The following is a 17,765-nucleotide window of genomic DNA, read 5'->3' as shown; positions in this document are numbered from 1 at the left end:
CTCCGAGTCTTTGTGGACATGGAGCGTGACTTCATCTCTGCCTGCCAACATCCCTCTTAACCTTCAAACTTCCACTGCGGGGCCACCCTTGCCTTAACACTGTCCTCCTGACCCTTGGCAGAAGCAGCTCTCCCCATCCACCCATGGCTGGCGTGGGGGGTGCCCCGCTGGCCACCCTGACCTGAGTTACTTATGCTCGTGGCTCCCCCGAACTGTGCTGACCTCCCTCTCAGGACTGCCTGGGCGGGACCAAGTCTGAGTCATCCCTAACCTCCCAGTGATTGACCTCTCTCCCACCACACTGCAGCGTCTCCTCTCCACGCTCCTGCGTCCAGCCCGGGGCCAGGCACTCAGCATGGTGGGCGTTCACTGTCCTCCAGGAGCAGCGGGGCTGGCCACGCAGAGGGGGCGCTGGCCGGATCCCCCAAACCATGTCGAGAGAGTGGGACGCAGAGTGTGACAAGCACAGCCAGGCACTCTCCTCTGGCCCCTCCCCCACCAGGAGCCCCCTCCCCCATGGATGGCTGGGGGCAGCGGGGTGGAAGGTCACCAGGCAGATGGGCTCTGGGCTGAGCCGGAAGAGGACAGCCTGCCCCCGGGGAAGGACAGCCACACATATTGGCGCTGTCTGGGAATTGTCCGCTTCAGCAGAATTCCAAGGACGGGGAAGGTGAATGTGGGTGTGCTGGGGGGGCAGCCCACCCCGCAAGGCCCAGTCTCAGCCGAGGGCCGGGGCTGGGCTGACGGGCAGCAGGCCTGAGTTCCAGCCCTCACTCGGCCGCCAGCTGTCTGTGTGACCTTGGGCAGGCCCCTGCCCCTCTCTGTGCTCCCGTCTGGACAAGGAGAGGACCAGTCAGTGGAGAGCTGACCAGCGTGAACGCTGAGGCCGGGCTGGCCAGAGCCCCACCCTGGACGTGTCTCTGGGCTGCGGAGCAAGTGCCTGTGGTGGCACACTGCCCAGCCTCCCCGTGGGCCTCTGTCTCAGGCTGAAGGGGCGCCCTGGGCTCCCCAGCACCTTTCTCCCATGAGCCTGACACCCCCTCTGCCCCAAGAGCAGCCGGGCTGCTAGCGGGAGCCTCTGCGGCTGTGACCCAGCGTCCTGCGTCAGGGTGAGTCACAGCCCTCCCTCCAGCCGGAGCCAGGTGCCCCGTGATGGGAGGAAGAGAAAGGACCCCCCCCCCACCCTGGGCCACAGAGCTCGGACCCCCACACGAGGGCGAGGCTCAGAGCTCCCCTCTAGAGCAGACTCGGCGGGGAGGGGCTGAGGGTCTGAGGTGGGCAGGGCATGGACGGCCTTGAGCACCCCAGGACCAGCGCATCTGTTGTGCTCACACCCGCACCTAGTAGGCGCTTCACGCACGTCCACTGCATGGAGGTTCTTCAGCATTCTCACTTTGTGAGGAAATGTCACACCTGTGTTCACCATCACTGCTATTTTTAGCTCTAAGTACCTACTACGGGTCAGTCATTTTGCACACATCATCTCACTGATCCTTACAGCAATCCCATGAGGTAAGATTTCTACCCACAGTTAACAGGCAAAAAAACCTGAGGCTCAGAGAAGGGAAGCAGCTTGTCCCAGGTCACACAGCGGGTGTGAGCCAAGCCCACGTTCTCACCAGTGGTGCTGACACCCCTGGCCGGGGTCTCTCCCCACCAGGACTTTTCTCCAGAGAAGGCGCCAGGCCTGAGGAAAGAGGAGATGCCAGCGCCCACCCCACTGCCCACCCCCACACGGGCAGCCCCAGGCCCGGCTTCTGCCCGGCTGGAGGCCCTGAGCCCCACCACACGGCCACCCCAGCTGCCTTCATCCTTCAGAGCCCTGCTGGGCCGGCACCAGGGAACCTGGCCTCCTCACTCATAAAAGGGGCACCGTGCCACCCGCCCCCTGCCTGGTGCACGGAGGTGTCAGGATGGACCAAAAGAGGCGAAAGTGAGCACTCCGTGCCTAAGGGCTGTGCTGGACCGCTGACTGAGGAGCTGGGGTGTGTCTGAGCACGACTGCGTGTGAACGCGAGTGTGTGTGAATGTGGGTGTGTGCGGTGGTGAGCGTGTGGGTGAAGCATATGCTCGCACGTGCGACTGTACGCACGTGTGTTCATGGGTAGGCATGTGAGAGGGTGAGTGTGAGTGATTAGAGGGGCCCGGGTCACCCGCCCTCAGGCGCCGGAGGCGACCGCAGGCCGTGACCTTGACCTGCCGGTTCACCATCCCCTCCGTCTACATCCCCGGCCTGGCCCATCAACGCCCAGTGAGGGGCTGACGGGCAAAAGTCGGCGTCCCTCCCCGCGCAGGAGCCCTGGGCAAGGCGTGTGAGCACCTCCGTTTCTTCCCTGCAAAGCGGTTCACTGCCCACCCTGCACGCCGCTCCGCTGCAGGATGCTGGAGCCTCCCCGCCCCCGCCGCCCGTCCCTGCCCTTCACCCCGCGCCCTGGCGGCCCGAGGGCCCGGGATCCGACCTCCCGCTCCGCCTCCGCGCTCAGCGCCACCCCCGCCGCGGCCACAGGTGCGCGGGCCACCGGTGCGGGCCCCGCCCGCGCTGACCGCGGCGGGGCGGCGCCAGGCGAGCGGGCGGCGCGATCCAGCCTCCCGGGCAGCGGCGGGAGCTGCGGACCCGACCCATCACCGCTCGTCCGCGTCGGCGCCGCGCGTGGGCCCCGCCGCGCCAGCGGAGACATGAGCGCCCGGCGGCCCGGCCCCGCGGCCCCGTGATGGGCTCCTGCGTGTCGCGAGGTGAGGGGGCCCTGGCCGTGCCGGGGGCACGGGGGCCCGCGCCGGGGTCGCGCGCAGTCCCTCGACCGCTCGAGGAGCCTGGGTGGGGGTGGGGGGAACCACGCGCCCTTGCGGGCGGCCGCACCCCACCGGCGCCTGGGGGGACACGGTGCCCCGCCTGCATCCACACCCCACCAGGCGGCGGAAGCGGGGTTGCTCCCTTCCCGGCGGCGGCCGCACATCCCTGCCTGGGGCGGGGGACACGGAGCGTCTGCGCGCCCCGGCCTCTCCGGAGGGACTCGGGGCACTCGAGGCACAAGCCGACCCCCGTTCCCACGCCCCCTGAGGCACAGGGCCCACCGCTGTCCGCGTACCCCGCTCCCTGTCTTCAGAGTGCCTGAACCCACCCGCGGCAGGGGTTAAGGGGATGAAGAGGGTCTAAAGAAGGCCCCCCCCCCACCCCGCCCACCCCCCCTGCGCCGACTCCTGCAGGCGCCTCACCCCACCCCAGCCCGGTCAGCGGACAGGCGGGGACAGGCGGGGACAGACGGCCGGGCCCCTAGGAAGCCGCGGCCTGTGTCTCCGCCCGGCTGTCTGCTGCTGCCCGCTGGTGCCTGACCCCTGGCTGTCCCGGGGGAGGAACCAGGGAGCCCCCGGGAGCCGCCCTGGGGGCGCGGTGTGGGGGCAGGGAAGGGGTGGGCAGGTGTTGGAGGCTGTGCAGGGTCCCTTCACCCCACAGTGGGAGCAGCTGGGCTCAGGTGAGGAGGCACAGACCCTGGCTCCCTCTCTGCGGTGTGAAGCCAAACCCACTGATCCCAGGCATGGCCTTGGGGGGCTGCCGCCTCACCTGGCACCCCAGATCTTAGGTGTGGAGGGGTCACCAGGTCTTGGGAAGGGGCTGGGCCAGCTCCAGGGGACCTGCCCCGGGAGAAGGGGGGAAAGGGCGCTGCCCCTCCCGGTCCTCTGGTGCCTGAGGGCTCTGCTCACCAGGCCACCTGGGGGTTCCGGAGGCAAGTGGCTCAGGATGTCTCAGGAGGGTGGGATCGTGGGTGGGGGTTGGGCTGTGTGAGGCTCTTGCATTTATTCATTCATTAAACTGATGTCAGCCTGACACTTATGTGTGCCAGCCACTGTGTACATGCTGGGCGCTCAGAGGCGCTGAGCCCAGCACAGCGTCTGCCCTGAGGCCTCCAGCCGGGCCAGAGGGGAAGGCACTGTTAAGAGTAGAGAGGACTCAAGTTTCTTCAGAACCAGCAGGCCTTGGTGTGTCTCCAGAAACCCGGAAGGCTGGGCAGGCTCCTGGTGTTGGGGTCCTGGTGTTCCCTTTCCTGTGACTCTCCCGCACACTCGACTGTCCTGTGCCAGCCGCCGGAGGTCCAGCCCCAGGGGCACTTGCCCGTGAGCCGCACACCAGGGTGCTGCTGTCAGGACCGGGGCAGGGGCTCGGGTCCTCTGACGCCCCCGTACCTGGTGCTGGGACCCTCTGCCATGCCCTCTGTGTGAGGTCACCCTGAGGCTTCCACCCTTCCTGCAGAGGCTCGGGCTCCTCGTTGTGTATTCTGACCTTGTGCCCTCCTGAGGGGGTCTGCCCACTCCCAGTGCCAACATGCCTGCAGGCACAGAGAGGCACAGAGCAGGTGAGCCCGCTTGGTTCTGGGGGTCTGAACCCCTGAGTGGAGGCCACCTGCCCCTCTAGCTGTCCCTGCTCCTCCCAGAGTGCGTGTGGCTCACCAGCTGCTGGTGGGCACATTCCAGGCACAACTCGCCAGGCTGGGGTCTGCACTGCACAGCCCGCATTTCACAGACAGGGAAATAGAGTCTGGGGCTGCATGGTTAAGAAAGAGCAGAAGTGAGGCTTGACCGCAGTTATGCCGGCTTCGGAACCTGTGCCCTTGTCCTCTGTACCACACAGCCAGCCGTGGGACCCAGGGCTGGCCTGCCTGCTCCTCTCCAGCCCGAGGCTTCCAAGAGCCTCTGAGTCTCCATGTGCTAAGCTGCTCTGACGTGTCTGACTCTGTGCAACCCTACGGGCTGTAGTCCTCCAGGCTCCTCTGTCCACGGGATTCTCCAGGCAGGAACACTGGACTGAGTTGCCATGTCCTCCTCCAGGGGATCTTCCCGACCCAGGAATTGAATCCATGTCTCTTAACGTCTTCTGCATTGGCAGGCGGGTTCTTTACCGCTGGCGCCACCTGGGAAGCCCTGGGAGTCTCCACACCTGCATCAATTGCTAACAACAGCCCCGTACTCCACGTGCCCAACTCAGCAGCCCGAAGCCAGGCCAGAGACTGCATCCTGCTGCTGCCCATGCCCATCCCAGAGCCCGCACGTGGCTGGAACTCCCTAGCCAAACCCCAGGTTTCAGGCTGCATGTGAGACAGCCACCCCACCCAGCCCTGGGCAGCAGTTAGCTCCCTCAAGCCAGGCCTGAGAGGGTAGGAGTGTGACTTTGGAGCCGGCCAGCCTGCTCTGCGACCTCAGCGAGTTATTTAACCTTGTGTATATATCTCGGTGTTCTCATCTCTAAAATGGGAATAATACTGCCATGGATGTCTTAGGGGTACTGAAAGTGATAGTCGCTCAGTCATGTCCAACTCTTTGTGACTCCATGGACTGTAGCCCGCCAGGCTCTTCTGTCCATGGAGTTCTCCAGGCACGAATACTGGAGTGGGTTGCCAATCCTTTCTCCAGGGGATCTTCCCAACTCAGGGATCGAGCCCAGGCCTCCTGCATTACAGGCGGGTTCTTTACCAGCTGAGCCACCAGGGACACTGGGAGGGGATTAAGTGACTTAAGTCATGTAAAGCACTCAGACCACTACCTTGCATGTGGCAATCCCGCTAAGTGTTAGCTGTCACTTTGGTTTTTAATTTTTATTACTATGCTTCTGTGCAGACAGCTAATCCAGACCCTCTTGGCTGGGAAAGGGGAAGCTACAGGGGCTTTGAGCACCATCCTGCCTTGTAGGAAAAGACACATGTGAGGAGCTGAGGATTTGGGGAAAGTGACTGGGCCCAGATGGAGGCACCAAACGCCTTTCCTCAGAGCTGTTTTGTGTTGTCTTGAGTGCTTATCCTGAGCTGACTGAAGCATCACTCTCCTGACCTTGTTAGACCCCATTCAACCCTAAAAGGGGGGCATAGGGCTCAGAGATGGCAAGGGTCTTGGCTGAGGTCACACAGGCAGGATCCAGAGAGGCAGGATTTGAGTCCAGGACTGCATGATCTTGGAGCCTGAGCATAGAACCCCTGCATTTTGCTTTCTTGTGTCCCCACTTGGAGAGGGGTACGAGCATGTGGCCCGTGCTTGAGACATTCAGCTCTCTGGAAAAACGCCAGTGTTAGCATTTGGTTTGGCTTTGCTGCCACCCGCGGTGACAGTCTGTACAGAGCAATCTGTCTGCCCGCGTCTCTGCAGCTCCAGGTCTCTCCATGCCCATCTCCTGCCCCTGGGGCTGAAACTCTCTGCCTGCCCCTTCCTGCCTCAGCCCACTCCTCCAGACCACCCGTCACCCTCCTGGCCCCACCCTGAGTCCAGTGCCCTGGGAGCTATGAGTTGTGAGACTGAGGAGTTCCTTCTGGAGGGTCAAGCACCTGATGATGCCTGGGAGGGGCTGCAAGCTCTAAGAGGGCTGCCCAGAGCACCCCCAGCATGCCCAGCACTCTGACCCCTGACTGTGACCCCTCCATCCCCCCTGACTGTGACCCCCCTCCCCAGCACCCCCAGTGCTCTGACCCCTGACTGTGACCCCCCATCCCCCCACCCCCAGTGCTTTGACCCTTGACTGTGAACCCCCACCCCCAGCACCCCCAGTCCTCTGACCCTTGACTGTGACCCCTCCATCCCCCCTGATTGTGACTCCCCATCCCCCCACCCCCAGTGCTCTGACCCCTACATCACCAGCACCCCCAGTGCTCTGACCCTTGACTGTGACCCCTCCATCCCCCCTGACTGTGACCTCTCCATCTCCCCTGACTGTGACGCCCCATCCCCAGCACCCCCAGTGTTCTGACCCCTGCATCCCCAGCACTCCCAGTGCTCTGACCCCTGACTGTGACCCCCTCCCCCCTCCCCCGGTGCTCTGACCCCTGACTGTGACCCCCCATCCCCAGCACCCCGGCCCGTCTCACCATGGCCCGGCAGAGCCCATGAGCAGAATCCCTCTGGGCACCGTGGAGAGACTGAGGAAGCGGGAATGGGGCCCTGTCCTTTAGAAGCTCGCAGTCTGAGCCGGGAGACACCGCCCTGTCCTTGCAGTTCTGTCTCGTGGGGGAGGCAGGACACACACGCTTGGAAAAACGGCCTGAGGACCTTCTCAGGAGATCAACACTGGTCAGCGGTCAGAGCACAAGCTCTGGAGTCTCAGACTGGCCCAGGTTTGAGCCTCATTTCTGCCACTTACGAGTAGGTGACCTTAATCCCTTTGAGCCTCACTTTCCCCATGTGTAAAATGGGTGTGAGTGAGTGAGTGAAGTAGGTCAGTCATGTCTGACTCTTTGCGACCCCATGGACTGTAGCCCACCTGACTCCTCTGTCCGTGGGATTTTCCAGGCAAGAATACTGGAGTGGGTTGCCATGCCCTCCTCCAGGAGATATTCCTGACCCAGGGACTGAATGCAGGTCTCCCACATTGTAGGCAGACGCTTTACCATCTGAGCCACCAGGGAAGTCAAAATGGGCATAGTAGTGCCTAATTTGCAGAGCTGTTGTTTCTCTCTCTGTCTCTGTCTTTTGGCCACCTGGCTTGCAGGATCTTAGTTCTCTGACCAGGGATTGAACCTGGGCCCCCAGCAGTGGAAGCACTGAGTCCTAACCTCTGGACCATCAGGGAATTCCCTGCAGAGTTGTTGTTAAGATAAAATGGGAGATAATGGATGGCAAGGCCTAGCAGAGGAGGTGGTCAGTCAACAGTGAAAGCAAATCACTGTACGCTAGACCATGCCCAGTAGGGCTGCTGGTAAGGTAACAGCCTAATGCAGCTGAGGCTGATCTAGGCAGGCTGCCTGGAGGAGGAGAGGCTAGATCAGGGTGTTCAGAGAAGTTGGGCTCTTGTCGCACAGGCACACCAGCCCAGGGAGTGAGGGCTGGGATTCATGCCCAGGGCAGGCCCGTGGGGGGAAGGCCGTGCCCACTGTGTTGTCTCCAGGGCAGGGCTGGAGCCTGGCGGCCGGCCATGGCCGTGGTCCACCCCGTGCACTCAGCCCAGGGGCCCCGAGATGCTTGGGGGAGGCCCAAGACGGTCTGGGGGGGTGTCATGAGAGGCTTTGGGCTTTGGCTGCATCTCAGATCCTGTGTGTTTTCGAGAGGAGCCTCACCGTCTCTGGGCCGCTGAGAGGGAGCAGGGTGAAGCCTGGGACCCGCGTCCCCCCCAGGCCATGGGGCAGATGGCAGGCATTGACTGATGGCTGGGGGCACGGGCCGCCAAGGGCCAGCTCAGGGGCTGGAAGGCAGAGAGCGGACTCCGGGGGGTTACATGGCGGCCTCACCTCAGGCACGAGTGGAGAGGAGCAGTGTGGGAACTTTTCCACAAGAGGGTGGAAGATCGGGAGCAGCCGCCTGGGTGGCTGGACGCGAGTGAGGAGCCGGCATGGGATGGCAGGGAGCATCCTGGGTGCACTGAGCAGTTCTGGTGGAAGCAGGGGGTGGGGGGAGGGAAGGAGAGGACGGCACCCCCCTTCAGGGTCTGGAGGCCCCCCCCATGCTGCCACGGCGACCCGGGCTTGTTCTGTGCCCGGCCTGTGGTGGAGGGGCAGTCAGAGAAGGGACCTCAGACCCTGGGTTCAGGGGAGTGGGCTGTGGACTGGGAAAGAGCGGGTGCCCCACAGCTCCCGTAGGGGAGGAAGGCACCTCCAGGAGCGTAGGCTGGGGGTCTCCGCAGGCTGTCCCCCAGCGCCCCCACCTGCGTGAAAGGTTGTGTTTTTCCAGTTGCCTGTGGTGACGTGGCCGCCGGTCCCAGCTGGGTGAAGCCTGTGATTTCACCCGGGGAAGGTTCATTATTGACATCTCCATGGCAACCAGACTATGACATCACAGGGCCAGAGTCCTCAGGGGGAGAAGGCAGCTTTGGCAGAAGCATCTGCACCTCTCCTGAGCTAGGGGGCAGGAAAGCTGGGGGGGGGGGGCTGGGAGCAGGAGTCCAGGTCTGCACCACGTCGACAAATGGCCTTGTCTGAGTCCCACCTCCTCCAGGCTTCAGCGTCACCTGCCCGCTCCCCTCGTTCCTGCTCTGTGGCTGCAGTTTCCGAACAGCTTCCGGTGACAGGTTGGGGCCTGGAGGGAGCCCGCACCCTCGGGAGTTCCTGGGGCAGCCGGTAGCCAGCATCACCTGGCCTGCACCTTGGAGGCTCCGGCTCGTGGGTGCGGGAACCCTCAGAGGGCAACTTTCAAACTTTTTTGACTGGACCCTTAAGAATAAATGTATCTTGTATCATAACCCAGGACATACACATGGAAAATTCTTACTGTGCACACATGGGTGTCTTTCCAATTCAAAAGAGGCTTCGTGAAATAAGACTTAAACTGATTGTACAGTGGGTTCTCATATTTTCTGTTCTACCCCATTCTGTTTCATTCTTTTAAAATACAATCTAGGAAATTGCTTGCTTGACCCACTGAAGGTTTTCCCCTCGCCCCCCGCCTGGTTTGAACATCAACTCTGAAGGGCCTGGAGCGTGGCCTCTGTACCCTGGACAGCCTGAAGCCCAGTGAGGGGCAGGATTTGCCCAGGGTCACGCGGCCAGAGCTGAGGGTAAGGAGCACAGTGTGTTGCACGCTCTGGGTGCACCCGGCTCCGCCCTCACAGTCCTGCACTGCCCTCACTGCTCCTAGTTCCCGGATCACTGAGCTCTGGATCCAAGGGCTGCAGCTTAACCTGACCCCACTTCCCTTTTCTCCAGTCTCTGCCGCAAACAGTCTCACTGAACTGCCCCGACCTGCCGGCCCGGAACACCCTTCGGGCAGATCACAGAACCCTCTCACCTCTTTTGGACACAAGTCTAGTCCATCCAGTTTGAATGACAGCTTTCCTCTCCCATCCCATCTGACCCTCCCCTCATCCCCCGTGACTGAGGCTTATTGTTGTTCCGTTGCTAAGTTGTATCCGACTCTTTGCGACCCCATGGACTGCAGCATGCCAGGCCTCCCTGTCCTTCACTGTCTCCCATAGTTTGCTCAAACTCATGTCCATTGAGTCGGTGATGCCATCCAATCATCTCATCCTCTGTCGTCACCTCCTCCTCCTGCCTTCAGTCTTTCCCAGCATCAGGGTCTTTTCCAGTGAGTCGGCTCTTTGCATCAGGTGGCCAAAGAACTGGAGTTTCAGCTTCAGCATCAGTCCTTCCAGTGAATGTTCAAGGTTGATATCCTTTAGGATTGACTGGTTTGATCTCCTTGCAGTCCAAGGGACCCTCAAGAGTCTTCTCCAACAGCACAGTTGGAAAGCATCAATTCTTCAGCGCTCAGCTGGCCGCACCCAAAGGTCATGGTCTGCTCTTTGCTCTGCTGGCCTCTCTCTCCTTTGGGTCCCATTCTCCTGTGGCATGCTGGAGTTCAGCACAAAAAAACTTGAGAAAAAATGGGGCAGAGACCATTTTGTATTTGTACCTATCTGGAGCTCTAACAGTCTCCCTCGGCTACCCCTGGCTCACTGGTGACTCCTCTATGTAGTTGGCACCCAAATGTTCATTCTTTCGGTCTTACATCAAATATTTAACGAGCACCTACTATGTGCCAGACTTGCCGGAATGTGAAGTCAAGTGGGCCTTAGGAAGCATCACTATGAACAAAGCTAGTGGAGGTGATGGAATTCCAGTTGAGCTATTTCAAATCCTGAAAGATGATGCTATGAAAGTGCTGCACTCAATATGTCAGCAAATTTGGAAAACTCAGCAGTGGCCACAGGACTGGAAAAGGTCAGTTTTCATTCCAATCCCAAAGAAAGGCAATGCCAAAGAATACTCAAACTACCGCACAATTGCACTCATCTCACACGCTAGTAAAGTAATGCATAAAATTCTCCAAGCCAGGCTTCAGCAATACATGATCTGTGAACTTCCAGATGTTCAAGCTGGTTTTGGAAAAGGCAGAGGAACCAGAGATCAAATTGCCAACATCCGCTGGATCATCGATAAAGCAAGAGAGTTCCAGAAAAACATCTATTTCTGCTTTATTGACTATGCAAAAGCCTTCGACTGTGTGGATCACAATAAACTGTGGTAAATTCTGAAAGAGATGGGAGTACCAGACCACCTGACCTGCCTCCCGAGAAATCTGTATGCAGGTCAGGAAGCAACAGTTATAATTGGACATGGAACAACAGACTGGTTCCAAATAGGAAAAGGAGTACATCAAGGCTGTATATTGTCACCCTGCTTATTTAACTTATATGCAGAGTACATCATGAGAAATGCTGGGCTGGATGAAGCACAAGCTGGAATTAAGATTCCCAGGAGAAATATCAGTAACTTCAGATATGCAGATGACACCACCCTTATGGTAGAAAGTGAAGAACTAAAGAGACTCTTGATGAAAGTGAAAGAGGAGAATGAAAAAGTTGGCTTAAAGCTCAACATTCAGAAAACTAAGATCATGGCATTCGGTCCCATCACTTCATGGCAAATAGATGGGGAAACAGTGGAAACAGTGGCTGACTTTATTTTTTGGGGCTCCAGAATCACTGCAGATGGTGATTGCAGCCATAAAGTTAAAAGATGCTTACTCCTTGGAAGGAAAGTTATGACCAACCTAGATAGCATATTAAAAAGCAGAGACATTACTTTGCCAAGAAAGGTCCATCTGGTCAAGGCTATGGTTTTTCCAGTGGTCATGTATGGATGTGAGAGTTGAACTATGAAGAGGGCTGAGCACCGAAGAATTGATGCTTTTGAACAGTGGTGTTGGAGAAGACTCTTGAGAGTCCCTTGGACTGCAAGGAGATCCAACCAGTCCATCCTAAAGGAGATCAGTCCTGGGTGTTCATTGGAAGGACTGATTTTGAAGTTGAAGCTCCAATACTTTGGCTACCTGATGCGAAGAGCTGACTCATTTGAAAAGACCCTGATGCTGGGAAAGATTGAGGGCAGGAGGAGAAGGGGATGACAGAGGATGAGATGGTTGGATGGCATCACCAACTCAATGGACATGGGTTTGGGTGGACTCTAGGAGTTAGTGATGGACAGGCAGGCCTGGCGTGCTGTGGTTCATGGCGGTTGCAGAGTTGGACACGACTGAGTGACTGAACTGAACTGAACGTGCCAGGCCCTGGGCAGGTGCTAGGGCCATTGTGGCAAGTTAAACAGACAGAGTCCCAGCCCTCCCAGAGTGCATGTTCTAGGGGGAAACCATGAACAAGGAAACAGATACATGCTTTGTGGAGTGATGGGTGTAAAACAGGGTGAGGGGCTAGAGAGGGGGGGGTGTCCTGTTAAATGAGATGGTGGGGGAGGCCTCACTGAGGTTTTACCATCTGAGCAGAGACATGGGCAGAGTGAGGCGTGAACCGTGTTTGGGGGGAGAGAGTCCCAGATGGAGGAAAGAGCGGCCGGCACACCAGATGAGATGGTTGGATGGCATCACCAACTCAATGGACATGAGTTTGAGCAAGCTCTGGGAGATAATGAAGGGCAGGGAAGCCTGGCGTGCTATAGTCCATGGGGTCGCAGAGAGTCAGACACGACTGAGCGGCTGAACAACGAGTCAAAAGTGGGTTGATGACTGGGACAGCAGAGCTGGTTTCAGCTGCTTTGAAGAGGGCGTCCACTCCCCCAACCCCACATCCACCCTCTGAGCGGCTTTCTTCAAAAGTAGGGCCCTCCAAGCCTCCTGGGTCTCAGTTTTGGATCCAAGTAGACAATTCCCGAGGAACGAGAACCCTCTCCCTCAGTTGCCTGTTTTACAGATACGGAAGTGGAGGCTAGGAGAGGTGAAGTCACTTGTTTAGGGCCCAGAGGAATGAAGGGCGGACTCGGGAGTTGAACTGGACAGTCTGGCACCAGAGCCTGAGCCAGCTGTCTTCAGAGCAGTTCCTTGGGAGCCGACCCTGAAACTGGGATTTGGGTGTGACTGGAATGTGAAGGGAATCTTCCAGAGGAAACCATTGCAGAAGTGGAGAGAGCGGGGTGGAGAAGACGCAGCCAGGAGAGGATGTCCGTGGTCCTGCAGGGGGTGGTCTCAGCCTGATCCCACCTGGGACTCTGGGATGAGAGTGAAGCTCAGAGTGTCCCACCCGAAATACAGTAGCTGGGGCCCTGCCCCTCCAGTCACGGGCGAGGCCTGCTCCGCTGGGAGCAGCATGGCTTCTCGGCTAGTTTCAGCCCAGTTTCCCTTGGGCAGCTGTCTAAGAAGAGCCTCAGGAGTTGCCTGGTGGAAGCCCAGCCTGAGGGGTGGGGACTGTGGGCGACAGAAGCAGACGGGGGTCCACGGGGGTCTGGGGGGCTGGGTGGAGCTCCCACAGCCTCCTCTGCCCACTTCCCCTCCTTGTAACCCCCCATCTCTGAGTCTCCAGTTCTGCCCACTCGCCTCCGCCCAGCCCTGCCTTTGGGGTTGCCTGGCGCCCCCCCTCCTCCAGCCTCAGATCCTCCCTGGCCTCTGCCTCCTCCAGGAAGCCCCGTCTGTGTCCACGCCATCGGTTCATCTGCTTCTGTCCAGGTGGCCCCCAGCCGGAAAGGGTGATGGGAGCCAATGCCCAGGGCAGGACGGTGGAGGCCGGGACGAGCATCCTGCAGAGGCTCCCCTCCCGTCATCGCCCCAGACCGCTCCTTTCAGACTCCACAGCTTGGCGCAAGACCCGCCCACCTCACTCCTCCCTCCCCACCATCCCTGCGCCCACCTAAACCATCCATCTCCAGACACCCCCTCCTGGCCACCTGCCCCATCACTGCTCCCGTGCAGCCCCCAGACCCCGCCGGAAATCATCACAGTTCCTGTGCTTGAGGAGCCTCGGCATCAGACCCGCAGGATTCAGGTCCTGACTGCCCGGGGCCATGTGCCTGGGGCTGTGAACCGCTACCTGCCCTGGGTTTCCTCACCTGCCAGGCTGACCACAGAGCCCTCCCTCTAGGTCAGGTGAGGACTCTGCCGTCCCGCTGGGACAGGAGGGTGTAGAGAGCTACAGATTGCGGGTGCTGCCATTCCCGCCGCTCAGCCTTGGGTTTGAGTGAGGGCCTTTGGGGGGCTTCCTGCGTGTAACTGTGAGCTCCCTGAGGGCAGGGACAGCTGATCCCATCTCGGTCCCCAGCTGCCTGCACAGTGTAGACATCCAGGAGATGAATGCTTAGTGGCTGAAGGAATAAATGGCTGCATGGGTGAATGAATGAATGATCAGTCTACAGCTCTTCATGTAACCAGGCTTTTCTAGATACCCAGACCTCAGCTCTGAGCAGCTCTCAGAGCTTGTGAGTTCTGGGTTAATAGTCTGTCTCACTTACTAGAATGTCAGCTACACGAGGGCAGAGAAATCATCTCTCTCTCTCCTTTTTTTTTTTGGATCATGCTGCACAACATATGGGATTTTAGTTCCCCAGACAGGGATCAAACCCTTGCAGTGGAAGCGCAGAGTCTTAACCACTGGACCACCAGTGAAAGAAAGTAAAAGTGTTAGTTTCTTAGTTGTGTCCAATTCTTTGTGACCCTGTGCACTGTAGCCCACCAGGCTCCTCAGCCCATGGAATTCTCCAGGCAAGAATACTGGAGTGGGTAGCCATTCCCTTCTCCAGGGGATCTTCCTGACCTCAGGATCGAACCCAGGTCTCCCGCGTTGCGGGTAGATTCTTCACCATCTGAGCCACCAGGGAAGCCCAGGCTTCACCACTGTGTCCCTAGTACTCAGAACAGTGGGTGGTACATAGTAGTTGCTAAGCTAATACCTTTCGGGGAATGGAAGAGTAAGTAAACACATTAATCGAATGAATGTTAAATGTTCCCTGTTATCCTGGGGGACTGGAGGCTTCCTCTTTAAGTTAGAGCAAGGATTCAGTCCAGCAGTTCTAGTTGCTTGGTTCAAGGTGTTCAGTCCCTCAGCAACGACTGTGACCCTAGTATGTGGTAGGCCCTGATAACTCGTCAGTGGCGGGCCGATCCCTGCCCGCCCACACGTAAGTGCTTGTACCAGGCATCTTGTGCTGAGTGCTGTGACAAAGGTAGACGTCGTCCCCCAGGTGTTTACAGAGCACCCACTAAGTGCGGGTGCTGTGGACGCAGAGCCCCAAGCGGGGCCGCCGTGGCCTCCACCCCCGTGGTGCTCACACTCGTGGGGAGAGAGGCTGGACACTTAAATAAATACAGATATTGGGGTGATGACTGTGGGGGGTGACTGGTGGCCGGCATGGAAGCAGGGAGGTGGCCAGGACGGCCTCTCTCGAACTGAGCGCTGGATGATGAGGTTCAGGAGGATCTGGGGAATGAGTGTTCCAGGCAGAGCGGGGAGGGGGGCAGCAAGGACGAAGAGCAGGCCTGGCCATTTGAGGAGCAGCACGGAGCGGAGTGCTGGAGGACAGTGAGCGCGGGTGCGGGGGGCTGACGGCCCCCAGGCTGGGGCTGCGGCTGGCTGTGTTCCTGAAGGTGACGGGAGGGAGGGAGCCGGGCAGACGGAGACAGCCTGAGTGGGCCCTGATGTCCCTGTGCTGCTGGTGCAGAGTGGATGGCCCAGCAGGGGAGGGAGGAGGCTCCTGGTGGGGGAGGGAGGAGGCTCCTGGTGGAGAAGGTGAAGGCTCTTACGGCTCTCACGGGGCAAAGCGGGAGCAGAAGTGCTGATGGAGAGGGCTAAATCTGGAGTGGAGGTCAGAGAGAGGGCCAGGGGGACTTGCTGGTTGATTGGATGGGGTTGGTGGGAAGAGTTGGGGAAGCAGGACTCTGAGAAAGCACCTGGATGTTTCTTTGGTGGGTGGACCACTGCATCGTCTTCTAAAACAGGGAGGAAAGGAAGATGGACTCTGGTTCGCAAGGTCCGTTTTGCCTGGTTTGCTTCAGATGCCTAGTGGGCAACCAGGTCGGGAGCTGGAAATTCAGTCAGGAGCTCCAGCAAAGAGTCGGGGCTGGAGGCATAAGTGTGGGTGTCAGCTGCAGGGGTGAGACCTCCTGGGAGAGGGGAGAAGGGAGGTGAGAAGGGGCCCGGGACAAGCGGTGGGTTGGCTCTGGGGCTGAGCAGAGGAGAAGGTGGAGGAGGAAGAGGAGCGGCCATGGAGGTGGGGGGTCAGGAGAGGGTGTGGCTGGAGAGGGGGGCACCCTCGTGCCTGCTGCGGGGCCGCCAAGGATGGGCCGGAGGATCACTCTGAGCTTTCTGGCCACTTGCCAACAGCTGTCTCAAGGAAGGCTGGTTGGAACCGGTGCAGGAGAACAGGAGAAGATGGGGAATAGAGGCTGGATACAGCTCTAAGTTGGGGGCAGAGGAGTGAGCAAGGAGCGGAGGGAGCAGGGGTCGGGAGAAGGTCTTCCAAGGGTGGAGAGGCTTGGGTTGTCAGGACGGGAGGGGCTGGGCCCGGCCCAGTGGTGAGGGGACCCCATGGCAGGAGACAGGAGAGGCAATGCCGGCAAGAGTGCCTGAGCCCAGAGGCATCACAGCCACACCAACGGGCCGACTCTGGGGAGAGAAACACAGACAACACGGGAAAGAGAGCACAGAGCCCCGGTGGAGCGGCTGGGCTTGGACTTGGGGGGACAGTTCTTCCTTTGTCACAAGAGGGAAAGCAGACGGTGTGGCGTGTGGGCGGGGCAGTGATTTGAGGCGGAGAGAATGGGTGATCGATACCTGCCGAGGGCTCCTGGATTGCACTGAGAGCCAGAGGGCAGCCAGCACTCGGGTGCTGGGACCAGCAGGGGTGTCAGCGTGAAAGTCTGAGAAGGAAAGAGGATGAAGTGGTCAACCTCACAGGATGCAAACTCGCAGGAATCAGAGACACATAGAGGGATCCCTGGGTAGACCTGTGGGCACCAACTTAACTTGACGCCCATGACTTTCCCTGGCAGCCAGTAGCTCTGAGGGTCCCCACAAAGCGGGTGGAGGGTTAGGCCAAAACAGGGTTAAGAGAAGTGAGTCAAGGGCATCTGCAAAGGAGAGCTTTAAAGATATGCCAAGGAGTCTTAGCTGGGCCAGGAGGGAACTGGGGACATGAGTGTCTTACGAAAGACAGGTGAACAAATGGACTGGAGGTCTCCGTGAGGTCAAGGAATAGCTGGAGTGTGAGGACTAGAGTTAGTCAAAATGGAGTAACAAGGACAAGGCAGGAAAATCCCACTGGTGGGATCTGGCTGGACTCCTCATCTGCTGCGGGCCTGACTCTGTTTTCTTTTTTAAAATTTTATTTATTTGGCTGCGTCGGGTCTCACTTGCAGCACGCAGGATCTTTCGCTGAACTGCGCCGGCTTAGTTACTCCATGGTGTGTGGGATCTTAGTTCTGCTACCAGGGATTGAACCCACCTCCCCTGCATGGCAATGCAGATTCTTAACCACTGGACCACCAGGGAAGTCCCTGAGTCTGTTTTCAACAAAATGATGTAATAATAAAGTAACGCCATCTCTCAGAACTGGCTTGAATGGGCTTCATACTCAACAGAGCTCTGGGCTTGTCTAAGTTCCTCGTGTCTTCCTTTTTCCAGATTTGCTCACAAGTGCCCACAAGGACTGCCCCCTGCCCCAGGGCACGGCCCCCCTGAACCCAGACTTGCTCTCCATCATGGCTCCAGATCATGTCACTGGCAAGGTAACTGGTCGTGCTTCGTCCCCCTGGTTCCTGGGCTGTGCCCTGGAAGCAGAAACCGTTTCAGCCTCCTTCTCTCCCTGCCAGGCCTGGCTCCTTCCTGCAGGGTCAGGGCCGCCCAGGGTTGTATTCAGCTGGATGAAGCTCTGAATGGAGCGGGGCATCCAGGCACTGAACCTGCTCTATATAGAAAAGAGTCCTATCCTGAAGGGCCTCCCACCCAGAGTCACTCACTCCTGCAGATAAGACGTTCTGTTATGAGCCCACCACTCCTCGGCCACTGCACTGCCGGCTGGGGTGTAAAGGAATGGAATTCTCAGTTCAGACAGATCAGGCCAATCTCGCTAGGGGCCTCAAATCTG

The 17,765-nt window shown here is 59.0% G+C and overlaps 1 protein-coding gene and 1 non-coding gene across 4 annotated transcripts in view; one reads left to right on the top strand and one right to left on the bottom strand.

The window, feature by feature from the left end:
• Nucleotides 1-2,507: 2,507 nt before the first annotated feature.
• Nucleotides 2,508-17,765, top strand: part of FAM131C (family with sequence similarity 131 member C) — a 23,952-nt gene continuing 8,694 nt past the window's right edge. For 2 of the 3 annotated variants that reach the window (XM_043445387.1, XM_043445386.1), the window contains exons 1-2: nucleotides 2,516-2,733; nucleotides 17,303-17,406. In XM_043445387.1, coding sequence (XP_043301322.1) covers nucleotides 2,712-2,733; nucleotides 17,303-17,406 — 126 coding nt within the window. In that variant the 5' untranslated portion in view covers nucleotides 2,516-2,711. Of the gene's footprint in view, nucleotides 2,734-17,302; nucleotides 17,407-17,765 lie in introns of all 3 variants that reach the window. The other variant, XM_043445388.1, reaches the window with a different exon arrangement.
• Nucleotides 7,471-7,543, bottom strand: TRNAG-UCC. The gene has a single exon. It is a non-coding gene; the product is annotated as a tRNA-Gly (tRNA).

Source organism: Cervus canadensis, chromosome 24, assembly GCF_019320065.1.
Source record: "Cervus canadensis isolate Bull #8, Minnesota chromosome 24, ASM1932006v1, whole genome shotgun sequence".
Classification (NCBI taxonomy): Eukaryota; Metazoa; Chordata; class Mammalia; order Artiodactyla; family Cervidae; genus Cervus; species Cervus canadensis.
The sequence above is the reverse complement of the archived record's forward strand: the minus strand, read 5'-3'. Positions and strand labels throughout refer to the sequence as shown.